The sequence below is a fragment of the Nematostella vectensis genome, chromosome 12 (assembly GCF_932526225.1).
Source record: "Nematostella vectensis chromosome 12, jaNemVect1.1, whole genome shotgun sequence".
NCBI lineage: Eukaryota > Metazoa > Cnidaria > Anthozoa > Actiniaria > Edwardsiidae > Nematostella > Nematostella vectensis.
The window spans coordinates 13570713-13587715 of NC_064045.1; the positions used below are offsets into that span (position 1 = coordinate 13570713).

General features: G+C 43.6%; 1 protein-coding gene across 4 annotated transcripts in view; it reads right to left on the bottom strand.

Moving 5' to 3' along the window:
* Nucleotides 1-17003, bottom strand: part of LOC5520237 (zinc finger ZZ-type and EF-hand domain-containing protein 1) — a 68747-nt gene that overhangs the window by 34277 nt on the left and 17467 nt on the right. For all 4 annotated transcript variants that reach the window (XM_048719348.1, XM_048719349.1, XM_048719347.1 and 1 more), the window contains exons 32-53: nucleotides 16634-16750; nucleotides 15869-16031; nucleotides 15537-15601; nucleotides 14838-14897; nucleotides 14048-14170; nucleotides 12715-12816; nucleotides 12456-12523; nucleotides 12236-12317; nucleotides 11959-12154; nucleotides 11171-11301; nucleotides 7567-7658; nucleotides 7378-7499; nucleotides 7201-7280; nucleotides 6457-6618; nucleotides 5551-5655; nucleotides 5116-5213; nucleotides 4577-4685; nucleotides 3083-3138; nucleotides 2881-3003; nucleotides 2577-2643; nucleotides 2288-2351; nucleotides 1387-1547 (exon numbers count right to left, since the gene is read on the bottom strand). In XM_048719348.1, the coding sequence (XP_048575305.1) occupies nucleotides 1387-1547; nucleotides 2288-2351; nucleotides 2577-2643; nucleotides 2881-3003; nucleotides 3083-3138; nucleotides 4577-4685; nucleotides 5116-5213; nucleotides 5551-5655; nucleotides 6457-6618; nucleotides 7201-7280; nucleotides 7378-7499; nucleotides 7567-7658; nucleotides 11171-11301; nucleotides 11959-12154; nucleotides 12236-12317; nucleotides 12456-12523; nucleotides 12715-12816; nucleotides 14048-14170; nucleotides 14838-14897; nucleotides 15537-15601; nucleotides 15869-16031; nucleotides 16634-16750 (2346 nt within the window). The remainder of the gene's footprint in view (nucleotides 1-1386; nucleotides 1548-2287; nucleotides 2352-2576; nucleotides 2644-2880; nucleotides 3004-3082; nucleotides 3139-4576; nucleotides 4686-5115; nucleotides 5214-5550; nucleotides 5656-6456; nucleotides 6619-7200; nucleotides 7281-7377; nucleotides 7500-7566; nucleotides 7659-11170; nucleotides 11302-11958; nucleotides 12155-12235; nucleotides 12318-12455; nucleotides 12524-12714; nucleotides 12817-14047; nucleotides 14171-14837; nucleotides 14898-15536; nucleotides 15602-15868; nucleotides 16032-16633; nucleotides 16751-17003) is intronic.

Below are 17003 nucleotides of genomic sequence, written 5' to 3' on the forward strand. Positions count from 1 at the left end.
GGGAGGTGTGTGTGTGTGTTTGTTAACTCACTCGTTTCTGCTCGCTCGTCATGTCCGTCTTTTCTATGATCGGGGGGGGGGAGGGAGGTGCGTGGGTGTTTGTTAACTCACTCGTTTCTGCTCGCTCGTCATGTCCGTCTTTTCTATGATCGGGGGGAGGGAGGTGTGTGTGTGTGTGTGTGTTTGTTAACTCACTCGTTTCTGCACGCTCGTCATGTCCGTCTTTTCTATGATCGGGGGGAGGGAGGTGTAAGTGTGTGTTTGTTAACTCACTCGTTTCTGCTCGCTCGTCATGTCCGTCTTTTCTATGATCGGGGGGAGGGAGGTGTGTGTGTGTGTGTTTGTTAACTCACTCGTTTCTGCACGCTCGTCATGTCCGTCTTTTCTATGATCGGGGGGGGGGGGGGGAGGTGTGTGTGTGTTTGTTAACTCACTCGTTTCTGCTCGCTCGTCATGTCCGTCTTTTCTATGATCGGGGGGGGGGGGAGGTGTGTGTTTGTTAACTCACTCGTTTCTGCTCGCTCGTCATGTCCGTCTTTTCTATGATCGGGGGGAGGGAGGTGTGTGTGTGTTTGTTAACTCACTCGTTTCTGCTCGCTCGTCATGTCCGTCTTTTCTATGATCGGGGGGGGGGAGGTGTGTGTGTGTGTGTTTGTTAACTCACTCGTTTCTGCTCGCTCGTCATGTCCGTCTTTTCTATGATCGGGGGGGGGGGAGGGAGGTGTGTGTGTGTTTGTTAACTCACTCGTTTCTGCTCGCTCGTCATGTCCGTCTTTTCTATGATCGGGGGGAGGGAGGTGTGTGTGTGTTTGTTAACTCACTCGTTTCTGCTCGCTCGTCATGTCCGTCTTTTCTATGATCGGGGGGAGGGAGGGAGATGTGTGTGTGTTTGTTAACTCACTCGTTTCTGCTCGCTCGTCATGTCCGTCTTTTCTATGATCGGGGGGGGGGGGGGGGAGGTGTGTGTGTGTTTGTTAACTCACTCGTTTCTGCTCGCTCGTCATGTCCGTCTTTTCTATGATCGGGGGGAGGGAGATGTGTGTGTGTTTGTAAACTCACTCGTTTCTGCTCGCTCGTCATGTCCGTCTTTTCTATGATCGGGGGGGGGGGGAGATGTGTGTGTGTTTGTTAACTCACTCGTTTCTGCTCGCTCGTCATGTCCGTCTTTTCTATGATCGGGGGGGGGGGGGGGGGGAGATGTGTGTGTGTTTGTTAACTCACTCGTTTCTGCACGCTCGTCATGTCCGTCTTTTCTATGATCGGGGGGGGAGGGAGGTGTGTGTGTGTTTGTAAACTCACTCGTTTCTGCTCGCTCGTCATGTCCGTCTTTTCTATGATGGGGGGGGGGGGGGGGGGAGGGAGGTGTGTGTGTGTTTGTTAACTCACTCGTTTCTGCTCGCTCGTCATGTCCGTCTCCTCCATGCGGTGCCACCAGCTGTCAAAGTTTGTCTTGGCCTCCTCGTACCATCGCATGCTGTCATCGTAGTGATCCAGCTCCTGCTGCTCGCTCAAGTCATTCATGTCCAGCTTGGGTAGAACCACAGTAGCTGTACGGAACAGAAAACAAAGCGTGACAGGTTATTCTGCTTTTAAAATCTGTTGATCCGACTTGCCTGACACGTGGTTTCATTACCCTGGACCATTTCGTTTGTCTAAAATAGGAACAATTACTGTATACTTGACAGGGAACGGAAAAGCTTGACGCTCAGACCGTAGGTTATAAAACCCAATGCTAATGAGATATCAATTTTAGTAGCTAATTAAATCAGTTTGAATCAGGGTGAAATTCAATCATCCCACCCACTATGACGCAGCCGGAATTCCATTAATAAAGTATAAAAATGCGTATAAATTTTTTTTTCAAAATGATGGGAACATCCAAAACAAAAACAAAAGAACAGTGTCACGCAGACAGACCAACAGGCTACCAGGATGACGCAGAAAGACCAACAGGCTACCAGGATGACGCAAAAAGACCAACAGGCTACCAGGATGGCATGATTATGCCACCCTTCGTTTACGGTTACTCAGAAAGCTAACAATCCAGTTGATTTGTGTGGTCAGGAGGGTAAAATTTATCAGGGGTAAACGGTAACCAAATAGGTGTGGTTAAATGGTTGTGGGAGTTGTGGGTTTCTTTTCAGGGCGCCGATAATATTCACAGGGTGCGTTCAAGGTATCTGCGCCGCATGTAGGGGGAAATCGAATGGGCGTGGTGGTGGTGGGCGTATAGGTTGAAACGTGTAGTCCGAGTAGAGAATGACAAACACCTTGATCGTACCCTTACCTTTAGAAGTCTCTAGTAGGAACTCTGGCAGCCGGACATCCAGGATAAAGGTGTGGTCATACGCCTGAAAAGTGGTAATACATAAGACTCAAAACCAGCAAGGACCTCAACCACAAATGTTTAGGGTTTTTTTGCCGGTGGGTACCACGCATCTTTGCCTTAGACACATATCGCAGATTCGAGGGATTGCTGATAAGCCGATACAAATGGATTTATATTACTAGCTCTATAGCTACTGGGATGACAAAAATAGCGGCTAGCAAAGCCCCTAAAGTATCTGTAACAGTACCTTCCATTCAGTGTCCAGTAGATGGAGAACAAACGCTCGTAGGCATTCAAACGCCGCGGACGTCGACCTGCAAAACAATCAGGCTCTGATAATGGATTTTTCACAGTTTAATAAGAGTCGCTGTCACCGGACCGATTCTGGACTCTTTACTACTCGGCAATAGAGTGTTACATCATAACTCTGTTCTTGGTTGCAATAAGACTAGAAGGAGTTTTTTTTTTTTTTCAGCATGCACTTGTAAACAGCGTCCAATTAGCATGCTATATACAGCATACCTCTTGGGTATTGGATATTAATAGCGTACCTCTGGTTGGAGGTGCAGTAGGACTTGACGGCGTCTAATCCGCGTCTTACTAGAGTGTAGTACGCACGTCGCACTTTGCTCTCCAGACTCAAACCACATCCGTCGAGATTATCACAATAGTGGCTGAATGATGGAAAACAATATTTTTTTAAAAGCAGAGTACTAATGCAGTGTGCAGAGTAAAAATGTCACAAAAAGTTACCTTGGGAAATGCTTTTGGGAAAACAGGAACTCCTGAAGGAACAGAACTGCAGGGGCCTGTAAAATAAGCCACTGCGGTTATACTGACGGTCCACGGACAATAGGATAGTCTAGTGGTGGTTATGAATGATTCGATGGTGGTTATAATTTATCTTAGTTATTGCAGCTTACAGTATTTTTAGGCCATATCCTTTGCTCTTTATAGCTCCTGGAGCAAGTGCTAAGGGTGAATGTGTAATCGCCGCTTTTTTGACCAAGGGAGGGATCAGATTTATCTTAGAAAGTTGTATAAAAAAGGTTTAGAGGCGTGTATGAGTATAACTCTCGCTTAGGAAGCTAAAGAGAGCAAGCGAATTGTCCTAAATATCGGAGTACTCGAATGAGATCCGCATCGATAATGTTGCAAATACTGTACGCACTTAAAAAGTACTGTAGATTATTGTAGCTTTTCCCAAACTCGGGTGTGATCCACCTTGGATGCACTTCAAGCCTAAACATCGTAAAACCCATTATCTATTCCGTACACAGTTTACTACTGTCGAATCTGTTGTATCGCGACGCCGCATCTTCAAAACATCGATTTGTTTTTGTCTTTTCGGGTTTTCTTTTCCGCCAGTCAAATTATTCTAAGCCTATCCGATTCTTGCCATCTCTCGCCTAGTGCAGTTGCCTGGCTTATTGTCGCGACACTGTCTGGTTTTAGTCCAGAGGATAGCCAGGGAAGTGCACAAAGCGAGACTTTGATTGACTCTGAATGGTTTTACTGACGGAACAGAAAACCAAAACAAATCGTGTTTTGAAAACGCGGGTCGCGATACAACGGATTCGACAGTAACGGGGTTCTACTGTAATTGATTGTGCTGTTAGGTGATGCGTATGGGCTATGTTGTCCTTATTAACGGGGTTCTACTATAATTGATTGTGCTGTTAGGTGATGCGTATGGGCTATGTTGTCCTTATTAACGGGGTTCTACTGTAAATGACTGTGCTGTTAGGTGATGCGTATGGGCTATGTTGTCCTTATTAACGGGGTTCTACTGTAAATGATTGTGCTGTTAGGTGATGCGTATGGGCTATGTTGTCCTTATTAACGGGGTTCTACTGTAATTGATTGTGCTGTTAGGTGATGCGTATGGGCTATGTTGTCCTTATTAACGGGGTTCTACTGTAATTGATTGTGCTGATAGGTGATGCGTATGGGCTATGTTGTCCTTATTAACGGGGTTCTACTGTAATTGATTGTGCTGTTAGGTGATGCGTATGGGCTATGTTGTCCTTATTAACGGGGTTCTACTGTAATTGATTGTGCTGTTAGGTGATGCGTATGGGCTATGTTGTCCTTATTAACGGGGTTCTACTGTAATTGATTGTGCTGTTAGGTGATGCGTATGGGCTATGTTGTCCTTATTAACGGGGTTCTACTGTAAATGATTGTCCTGTTAGGTGATGCGTATGGGCTATGTTGTCCTTATTAACGGGGTTCTACTGTACTGGCCTGCACAACATCTGACTCGGAGGAGATCTTGAGGAATTCTGCAGCAAACAAGTAGACATCGGCCACAGTGTTCGCGTGTTTGATTCTTTGCTGCAGCAATGCACGGATCCTGGTGAAACAAGGAAATTTGATTTTTAGTAAAAAACAGGAAGAGATGCTAACTTTAAAGTATTCATAGTTGCAGCCATCGGGTGAATGAAGAGTAGAAAAATGATCTTAGCAAGGATGTGATCGCAGGGCAATGGTATATGGCCAAAATGACCCATACACTGAAGTGACCTTATCATAAACTGGAACTGCTCTAGGAATAGAATGGCGCACCCATAAAGTGTCAGCCCCGTGTATAGTAGCATGCGGGCGTTTTTAGTGTTATATCGCGAAAAAAAAACTCGAACGATCGTATCGGCCTTCTAGAATTTGAGCAAAGTAAGATACGTGGGGAAAAAAACGTCCTTCTCCTTGTGTATGATGACTACCCGAGACTGCTGATGTTGACTGGTTACACCTCCTGTTACGCCTATAGTTACGTAAATAGTTACCTCTCGTGGGAAAACGAGTCATTGGTGACAAAGTCGATGATGCGTCTAAACGCCGGGTGTTTGTCGATGGTCTTCAAGTCCTCAAAGGAAATCGTGCGCTGAATTAAACAAAATGTGTGTGTTACTTTAGGATATTGTCAGGCGGGGTTGTACGTGCCAGTGTGTTACTTTAGGATATTGTCAGGCGGGGTTGTAACAAGCCAGTGTGTTACTTTAGGATATTGTCAGGCGGGGTTGTAACGTGCCAGTGTGTTACTTTAGGATATTGTCAGGCCGGCTTGTAACAAGCCAGTGTGTTACTTTAGGATATTGTCAGGCGGGGTTGTAACGTGCCAGTGTGTTACTTTAGGATATTGTCAGGCGGGCTTGTCACAGGCCAGTGTCATGCAATTATACTAGCATGCGAGAGTATCGTAAAAGGGTATCGCATCTCACCTGTCGAGGAGTTGTGACCAGGTTTTCTGTCAGGTTCTCGTTGGATGAGGACTTCTGCCATGACGTCTTTCTGTTAAGCCACTTTGATCTCCTGCTGTCTCGACCCTGGGAGAAAACAGCAACATATTGCATCGAATAGGCATCGAATGGACGGATGGAGGAAGGAAGCAAAATATTGCCCCTCTAACATCGAATAGACGGATGGCAGAGGGAAGCAAAATATTGCCCCTCTAACATCGAATAGACGGAGGGCAGAGGGAAGCAAAATATTGCCCCTCTAACATCGAATAGACGGATGGCAGAAGGAAGCAAAATATTGCCCCTCTAACATCGAATAGACGGATGGCAGAAGGAAGCAAAATATTGCCCCTCTAACATCGAATAGACGGATGGCAGAAGGAAGCAAAATATTGCCCCTCTAACATCGAATAGACGGATGGCAGAAGGATGCAAAATATCGCCCCTCTAACATCGAATAGACGGATGGCAGAAGGAAGTAAAATATTGCCCCTCTAACATTGAATAGACGGATGGCAGAAGGAAGTAAAATATTGCCCCTCTAACATCGAATGAACCGATGGAGGAAGGAGGCAGCATATTGCCCCTCCAAAATTGAATTAAAAAAAAGAGATTAAAAATATTACATTTACTGAAGGTAAATGGCCTTACTCTAGAAGATAAGGAATTCCTCGAGAACAGAATACTCACAAGCTGTTGGCTAGAGTGACTAAAGAGTAACTGTTGGCTAGAGTAACGCCTGCTAGTTGCCTCTAAGCAGCGTTTATTCAGAGATGTTTTGTTTTCTGGTGGTCAACTTTCCGTGGCCTCACCAATACTGGTGGCAAGTAGCATCTATCATTAGCGTTAGTACTGTTTGGAAGTTCACTGCAATCGCGAGCGCGGTACCTCGGATTTTTCTGTGATCCTCTGAAGCCCCGCAAACTTGAGCAGGAACTGCGCTTTTTCGCGGCAGTTAATGACGGGCGAGTCGGGGTTGATCTTGCTGTCGATGCCGCTCTCTTCGTTTTCACTCTCGGCCTGAAGGATTAGCTTTTGACGGCGCTCAATCTGGAGTAACACGGATAACGCATCTAAGACGACAACATAATTTACGACGATAACAGAAATAACACATTGAAGACGACAACATAGACAACGACGATAACAGGAAAAACACATTAAAGACGACAACATAGACTACGACGATAACAGAAATAACATATTTCAGACGACAACATAAATTTCGACGATAACAGGAAAAACACATTGAAGACGACAACATAGACAACGACGATAACAGGAATAGCACATTTAAGACGACGATGACTATGGTTAAGGTTTCACTAGTTTTAAAATGAAATTAAACTGAAAGCCTTATATACACCAATTCAAAATATGGTTGCACTCAGATTTTACTTGAGTCGTAGCCCGTAGTAATTTGTGGGTATTGCATACATGGCTTAATTTACATAAATGACCCAAACTTTGGGTTCACGACGCTGCAAAGAGTATTGAAAAAAAGTGTGACAAAAAGTGACAAAAAGCCTGAAAGCAGGCTAAGTATTGATCTCATTTCAACAAGTATTCATAGCTAGCATCTAGATTTTTGCTGACAGTTCGCTAATCACTTGTTCGCTCAGGGATACTTACGATGTTACGTCGTAGCGACTCAGCGACAGTGAAGGCCTCCATGATACCCTCGGGCAGGGATTCGGGCGGAGTGTGGCTCGCTAGGAACAGAGTATCAAATTTTAACATTGCACGACTTGTTAATGTTTCAAAATTTCTGCGCTTGCTGAATGTAATCAGGGCTATAGGTACACGTACCGAATAGCACGACCTGGTCTCTAAGTTCCTGGGAATGCCATATGAGAGCAGCGAAAACAGCCACGACCGCCTTGTCCACAGCGGGGCCGCCCATGAAGGGTCCAGAGTGGTGCGCACGACAACTAAGGTAAAGGCACAATTCAGAAACACCAATGGACAGCCAGATAAATGTAAATATTTCTGGTATACCGTTTGATGAGATCATCAGTTGAGGCATCTTCTCTGTCGATCAGCATTTGGAGATAGGAGTTCACAGTAGACTGCTGAGGTGGACTTGTGCTCTGAGACAAAAAGCAGTGCTCCATACTAGGGATTACACATGCATTTACATGCATTGACACTACACCCAACATCAGCACTATAAACAACACCGGCACAACAAACAACATCGGCACTACAAACAACACCGGCATTACAAACAACACCGGAATTACAAACAACACCGGCACTACAAACAACAACGGCACTACAAACAACATCAGCACTACACCCAACATCTGCACTACACCCAACATCTGCACTACAAACAACACAGGCACAACAAACAACACAGGCACTACAAACAACGCCGGCACTACAAACAACACCGGCACTATAAACAACACCGGCACTACAAACAACAACGGCACTACAAACAACACCGGTACTACAAACAACATCAGCACTACACCCAACATCAGCACTACACCCAACATCTGCACTACAAACAACATCAGCACTATAAACAAAACCGGCACTACAAACAAAACCGGCACTACAAACAACACCGGTACTACAAACAACATTGGAACTACACCCAACATCGGCACTACACCCAACATCGGCACTACAAACAACATCGGCACTACAAACAACATCGGCACTACAAACAACACCGGCACTATAAACAACACCGGCACTACAAACAACACCGGCACTACAAACAACACCGGCACTACAAACAACATCGGCACTACAAACAACATCGGCACTACACCCAACATCGGCACTACACCCAACATCGGCACTACACCCAACATCAGCACTACACCCAACATCTACACTACACCCAACATCTACACTACACCCAACATCTACACTACACCCAACATCAGCACTACACCCAACATCGGCACTACACCCAACATCGGCACTACAAACATCGGCACTACAAACATCGGCACTATAAACAACACCGGCACTACAAACAACACCGGCACTACAAACAACATCAGCACTACACCCAACATCTGCACTACACCCAACATCAGCACTACACCCAACATCGGCACTACACCCAACATCTACACTACACCCAACATCTACACTGCACCCAACATCAGCACTACACCCAACATCTACACTACACCCAACATCTACACTACACCCAACATCTACACTACACCCAACATCAGCACTACACCCAACATCTACACTACACCCAACATTGGCACTACACCCAACATCTGCACTACACCCAACATCTACACTACACCCAACATCAGCACTACACCCAACATCAGCACTACACCCAACATCAGCACTACACCCAACATCAGCACTACACCCAACATCTGCACTACACCCAACATCAGCACTACACCCAACATCGGCACTACACCCAACATCTACACTACACCCAACATCTACACTGCACCCAACATCAGCACTACACCCAACATCTACACTACACCCAACATCTACACTACACCCAACATCTACACTACACCCAACATCAGCACTACACCCAACATCTACACTACACCCAACATTGGCACTACACCCAACATCTGCACTACACCCAACATCTACACTACACCCAACATCAGCACTACACCCAACATCAGCACTACACCCAACATCAGCACTACACCCAACATCAGCACTACACCCAACATCTGCACTACACCCAACATCTGCACTACACCCAACATCTGCACTACACCCAACATCGGCACTACACCCAACATCGGCACTACACCCAACATCGGCACTACACCCAACATCGGCACTACACCCAACATCTGCACTACACCCAACATCTACACTACACCCAACATTGGCACTTCACCCAACATTGGCACTATAAACAACATCTGCACTACACCCAACATCTGCACTACACCCAACATCTGCACTACACCCAACATCGGCACTACACCCAACATCGGCACTACACCCAACATCGGCACTATAAACAACATCGGCACTACAAACAACATCGGCACTACAAACAAGACCGGCACTACAAACAAGACCGGCACTACAAACAAGACCGGCACTACAAACAAGACCGGCACTACAAACAACATTGGAACTACACCCAACATCGGAACTACACCCAACATCGGAACTACACCCAACATCGGAACTACACCCAACATCAGCACTACACCCAACATCAGCACTACACCCAACATCTGCACTACACCCAACATCTGCACTACACCCAACATCTGCACTACACCCAACATCGGCACTACACCCAACATCGGCACTACACCCAACATCGGCACTACACCCAACATCGGCACTACACCCAACATCTGCACTACACCCAACATCTGCACTACACCCAACATCTGCACTACACCCAACATCAGCACTACACCCAACATCAGCACTACACCCAACATCAGCACTACACCCAACATCAGCACTACACCCAACATCAGCACTACACCCAACATCTGCACTACACCCAACATCTACACTACACCCAACATCTACACTACACCCAACATCTACACTACACCCAACATCTGCACTACACCCAACATCTGCACTACACCCAACATCTGCACTACACCCAACATCTGCACTACACCCAACATCTGCACTACACCCAACATCTACACTACACCCAACATCTACACTACACCCAACATCTGCACTACACCCAACATCTACACTACACCCAACATCTACACTACACCCAACATCTGCACTACACCCAACATCTGCACTACACCCAACATCAGCACTACACCCAACATCAGCACTACACCCAACATCTGCACTACACCCAACATCTACACTACACCCAACATCTGCACTACACCCAACATCTACACTACACCCAACATCTGCACTACACCCAACATCTGCACTACACCCAACATCTGCACTACACCCAACATCTGCACTACACCCAACATCTGCACTACACCCAACATCTGCACTACACCCAACATCTGCACTACACCCAACATCTGCACTACACCCAACATCTGCACTACACCCAACATCTGCACTACACCCAACATCTGCACTACACCCAACATCAGCACTACACCCAACATCAGCACTACACCCAACATCAGCACTACACCCAACATCAGCACTACACCCAACATCAGCACTACACCCAACATCAGCACTACACCCAACATCTACACTACACCCAACATCTACACTACACCCAACATCAGATCTTCACTACACCCAACATCAGCACTACACCCAACATCTGCACTACACCCAACATCTGCACTACACCCAACATCTACACTACACCCAACATCTGCACTACACCCAACATCTACACTACACCCAACATCTGCACTACACCCAACATCTGCACTACACCCAACATCTACACTACACCCAACATCTACACTACACCCAACATCTACACTACACCCAACATCAGCACTACACCCAACATCTACACTACACCCAACATCTGCACTATACCCAACATCTGCACTATACCCAACATTGGCACTATACCCAACATCGAGACTATATCTAAAAGCACTACATGGCAAGAACAATAGGCCAGTTTCTAATTCTGTTGTAGACGACGACTTACATGGTGCCCAGACAGTGACCTCTGCAGTTTCTCTGTCATGTAGCCGCCTCTGAAGAGAGTGGTCCAGATTTCGCTATGCAACAGCTTGCTATCATCTTCTTCGCCTTCTTTGGTAGAGGGAGGAAGAGACGCTATTGAACGGTAAATGGGTAACTTTAATAAACCCCTAAACCTAGGGATATATCCTAAGCAGAAAGTAAGACTAAATCGATGGAAAACATTAATACAGGGCTTCTGGAATTACGCGAAAAAAAAAAACTCAAAATTACGCGGGATTCTTTGCTAAATTACGCGGAAAATCAATCATTACGCGCTAAATTACGCGGGATTTTGCAATACATTTTTCTTTAAAAATCAAAATTTTGCGGGATTCTTTACTGAATTACGCGCTAAATTATACGAAATATCAACTGTTACGCCCAAACTACATTTTGTACCGAAGGAAAGCACGAAATAACTTGAAAAGGTTATTTTTTTGCGTGAAAATATCTTAGGCAAGTTTTCATTCGCTCCTAGCCACCAGCCAATTAAAAAAGGTATTTTATTATTAGTCCTAGGCCTTCGCGGTTTAGCAAAGAACGCCTAGTCATTTTATTTGTTTTTGAAATTCAGTTCGAAACATCGCACTCTGACGAAGAATATCCCTCTTTTTTTACGGGTAATAGAGGTAAGAACCCTAAAAGAACACATCAGCTGTGCAATTAAATGTTTTGTCTGCAAAAATTTAGCCAAATTACGCGGGATTACGCGAAGCCCTGTTAATATTGAGCCCTTACGTATGCACGTACCTTTTCGGGAGTCGAGTGCTGCACTGCACATGGAGCCAAACAGAATGGCGATGCCAAGCTGAAGGTCGAATATCCAAGATAGGGCAACATCAGGGGACCCCTTGGCCGTCACCTTGAACTTATATCCCCATTCACTATTACTTCCATCCGAGTGGAAGTAAAACAACAGTCTGTTCCCTGCTTTGAACTGAAGCGTCTAGACACAGAGAACGAATTGTAAGCCATGTATATACATTCTATGTATTACATTCTATTTCGACTTCCCAGGGTTCCTTACCAGAGGCCACTTGTCTGTGCCGACCTTTTGGTCAAACCGTCGCTTGTTACCACTTGAATCAGTGAACTCGAGGTAATCATATCTGAATCACAAAAATAAATTAGAATTTTTAATGAGATGCGCAAGCATGCATTGCACTTTTAACTTCCTTAGTCCGACTTGTGGGATGCATGTTTATCTATGATAAACACGTCTTCAGCAGGAAAGTCATGTGACTTACTTTCGCTCCGTTTCGCATCTAGGGTCAAACTCAACAGTGAACTCAGAACATCCGGGACAGCTGAAAACCTGGAATAGAAAGAAAAATAGTTGGTGTATGTTTATGGGTTACATGGTAAGAAATAGTTGATGTATCTTTACGAGTTACATGGTAAGAAATAAATAGTCAGTGTAAGTTCATGGATAAATCGCAATAAACGGTTGGTAAATGTTTATATTGGTATCTAATTTCCCTCTTGAGGTATCTAAAGCTGTCATACCATTGAGAGGTCCTGGTTATTTTCGTATTCGTGGTTGGATTCCACATCCCATGTGCGTAGTACGGTCTGTCCTTGCGCTTTGTTCCACTCCTCGGAATCGATCTAACAAACGGAAGAGAGAAAAACTGATCAACGTCAGCTGCAATGACAGTCAAATGGGAACGTGCCATTATTCAGGGCAGTTGTTTTTTGTTTCCAAAAGAAGAGGTCTTTCTGTATGTGCGTGGATAGATTAAAGTGGCTGAAACGCGAGAAAACGAGATATGGAGATAAAATTTGTCTTCAGACATATAGAAACTCGAGCCATATCTATTGGAAGACGAGCAAACATGAGCATGGATGAGAATAAGAATACCTTATCTTACAAGTCAAAACAAGGTTTAACCTTAGACACTAATGTGATGTTGAAAAGTCCAGCACACATGAGCATTGATGAGAATAATAATTTCTGGAAAAACAAGTCAGGTATATATGTGTATAGGATATAGGAGAAAATAAGAATAACAACATGTCTTATAGGGTATATTTGAGAATAAGAATACCTTGAAAAGCATTCAGGTATAGGTGTATAGAATATATGTATATGGGAATAAGAATACCTTGAAAAGCATTCAGGTATAGGTGTATAGAATATATGTATATGGGAATAAGAATACCTTGAAAAGCATTCAGGTATAGGTGTATAGAATATATGTATATGGGAATAAGAATACCTTGAAAAGCATTCAGGTATAGGTGTATAGAATATATGTATATGGGAATAAGAATACCTTGAAAAGCATTCAGGTATAGGTGTATAGAATATATGTATATGGGAATAAGAATACCTTGAAAAGCATTCAGGTATAGGTGTATAGAATATATGTATATGGGAATAAGAATACCTTGAAAAGCATTCAGGTATAGGTGTATAGAATATATGTATATGGGAATAAGAATACCTTGAAAAGCATTCAGGTATAGGTGTATAGAATATATGTATATGGGAATAAGAATACCTTGAAAAGCATTCAGGTATAGGTGTATAGAATATATGTATATGGGAATAAGAATACCTTGAAAAGCATTCAGGTATAGGTGTATAGAATATATGTATATGGGAATAAGAATACCTTGAAAAGCATTCAGGTATAGGTGTATAGAATATATGTATATGGGAATAAGAATACCTTGAAAAGCAGTTCAGGTATAGGTGTATAGGATATAAACGGAAGAAAGAATACATTGAAAAGCAATTCAGGTACAGATGTATAGGATATAATATGGGAATAAGAATACCTTGAAAAAGAAGGTTAGGTATAGGTGTATAGGATATATGTGGGAATAAGAATACCTTGAAAAACAAGTCAGGAAGTTCAGTGGAAAATCTCCTGAGCTCTAGCGCAATTGGCTGCAGACTCCTCAGGATCGGCATACAGATGTTCTCCTCATTCACAAACAGACTCAAGAATAGCACCTAATAAGCAAAGATTGTTAAAGGGATTCCAGTGCCTTGTATACGGGTCAGGAAAGAGTTTTATAAACCCAATCAAACTAACCAAAATGACCCACATCAGTGACCCTTCTCAGTGTCACACAGCTTAAAAAAATGTCGACCACCTACTCCTTTGTTAGTGTTTATTATACAAAATACAGCGGTTTATTCACAAAAAAACTTAAAAATAACAATTTCTGAATAAATTCTGATACGTTATTGACTACATTTGATTGAAAAAAAAAATGGTTACTCGCTTGAATTAGCCGATGGAAATGGACGCTTTGTGTGACATTGTGCGGGAGCACAAAATGGCAGCTTAAAATGGCAGCGGTACGATCTATTATGCTTCTACATCCCAAAGTCCAGAAAAATTAATAATTCAAAAAAGTGGGTTTTTTACCTCTCTTAAACGTTACCGCAGGCACTTTTTCCAGTTCCAAACGTATCATTTACTGTAATTATGACCTCCTGTTAATTGACTAGGATTTATTGGACTAACAAACGGCACATCTCATGTATTTTTTAATTCAAGTCGGAAGCTGAGTCTTCAATGCGCTACTGAAGCGCTACTGACCTAGTTAAAGGGTAAATAAAAGATAACCGCAAATGATATAGAGAAGGGAAACCAAACATAACTACAACTCACCAGCTGTCTTGTAGCAGATGCGATAAAAGACTGCTCCAGTCTGTCAATAGCTGCCATCTTCTGCAATGTAAGAAAGACTCGTATAACCCCTAACAGAAGCAATGTCACCAAGCAGAGATGTAGCAACCCGCTCGTAAGGCCCAACGCGACTGGCTGGGTTACCTCATTGTTCTATTGCCCCAACAAAGACTCATTAACCCCCAAATCAAAAGCAATATCACCACGACAAGAAAATGTCTGAATAAGGTTGTGCTTTGTAATCCATGTGTTGTGCCAGTGCTTTTAGGTACCAAAGAAATTATGATATAAGCATGGAAGTAGAGGGCGCGGTTTTTTACTCGTGACTCCGGAATGAGTATGATTAGAATAGAAAAAGCGCACGTTCGTTTATCCCGCGTTCCCATTCCGGAATGGAATGGCGGCCATTCCACCCAATCTGCTATCTGTAGCAGAATGACTCGAATGCCATTCTGAACATTCTCTAACAACCATTCCAATTCCAGAATAATAGGAAAAAAACGCGCTCTTAGTCTTGTTTACATTACAAACATCAACATCGAGTGTAGCCTTGTGTCATGCTCGAAGATCCAGTGTACTTTGAGGGCGCTTTGCAAAGTATGCTGGATCATCGAGTATGAGCCTTTTGTATGACACGGTTTCCATGTGGAATCTTAGAGCACACTTTGTGTAGATCCTTACCTTGTCTCCAAGGGCGTGAATGATCTGAAGCGTGGAGCACACTTTGACAGATAAGATATCGGTGTCTATAGAAATATAAAAACAGGATAAAAGTTATTCTCCCATAGCGAAAAAAAATAAGGACAGAATTATACAGTTTATATATACAGTAGGAACGTCTTCTAGAAGAGAAGCAGAAGTAAAATTATATAATAAAACAAAATACTGAGCTATGTGACGATGCTTCGGCCTCCAATGGGTTGTAAGCCAAATGTTTGAACATTATCAGATTATTTGATTTGGAAATCCATTCCTCTTAGAACAGAACTTTCTCAAAGTGTTTAGACACTCACAGCACTGTATGAGTGAGAGTATGGCCTCCTTGCCCCTTGGTCCCGCGGTCTTCAGCTGATTATGGCACCAGATAATCAGGTTCTTCTGCATCGCACACAGCAGCTGCACCAGGTTGGAGGAGGAAAGGGAATCCTTGAAGGCAAGGTTGGCTTGGGACTGGTCCTGCCCAATAGAGTACAAAACACAATAAGACCTAAGCTATGTTTAGTGCACAGAATAGCGTTTTAAACACAATAAGAGCTAAGCTATGTTTAGTGCACAGAATAGCGTTTTAAACACAATAAGAGCTAAGCTATGTTTAGTGCACAGATAAGCGTTTTAAACACAATAAGAGCTAAGCTATGTTTAGTGCACAGAATAGTGTTTTAAACACAATAAGAGCTAAGCTATGTTTAGGGCACAGAATAGCGTACTAAACACAATAAGAGCTAAGCTATGTTTAGTGCTAGGAAACAAACAAGCAGAAACACCTTCCAATAATAAAGCATGTTGGTTATAAAGCCGCCATTTTGTAATCCAAGCCAAATGACAACAGTAAGAAAACACCATATTTAGTTTAGTTCTGTATGATCACCAAAGGCATTTTGAGATGGTCAACTAGCCCTACCGTGTGGATGATTCAATATTGAGGGAGACTCCAACGTCATGTTAAATGAAAGGGCCTTCACATTTGTTTTACGATTCATCCCTGTTTCTGGATCTCAAAGTTATCCTTATAAGAAAGGTTCCACCATTGCTTTTGTAAAAAAAAAAAAAAAGAATACCTGGCCATGGTTAGCTGTGCTGTTCTTGCAGGCTGCCAGGGAGCTGTTGACTTCCTGCTGGGCCACGGAAAGCAAGGTGGTCATCACGCCGATCACAGAGCTGCAATCACACCCATCCTAGGTGCATGGGTAATAATGGGTCAGCACGTAAGAGGGGAAACACAAAATTCCTGTTCAGACACCAATTATTCTCTACTCCTACCGCTTCAATAAAGGGAAATTCTACCCCGTTTTTGTCAAAGATGTCTGGGTCGATTTTGAGCTAGACTACAGAATTCAGGTCCACATCCAAACTTAATAGCATTCCCATTGTATTTATTGCGTCGTTCTATAGAAATCAAGGTGTGAAGTCCTATTTGCCCTGTATTCT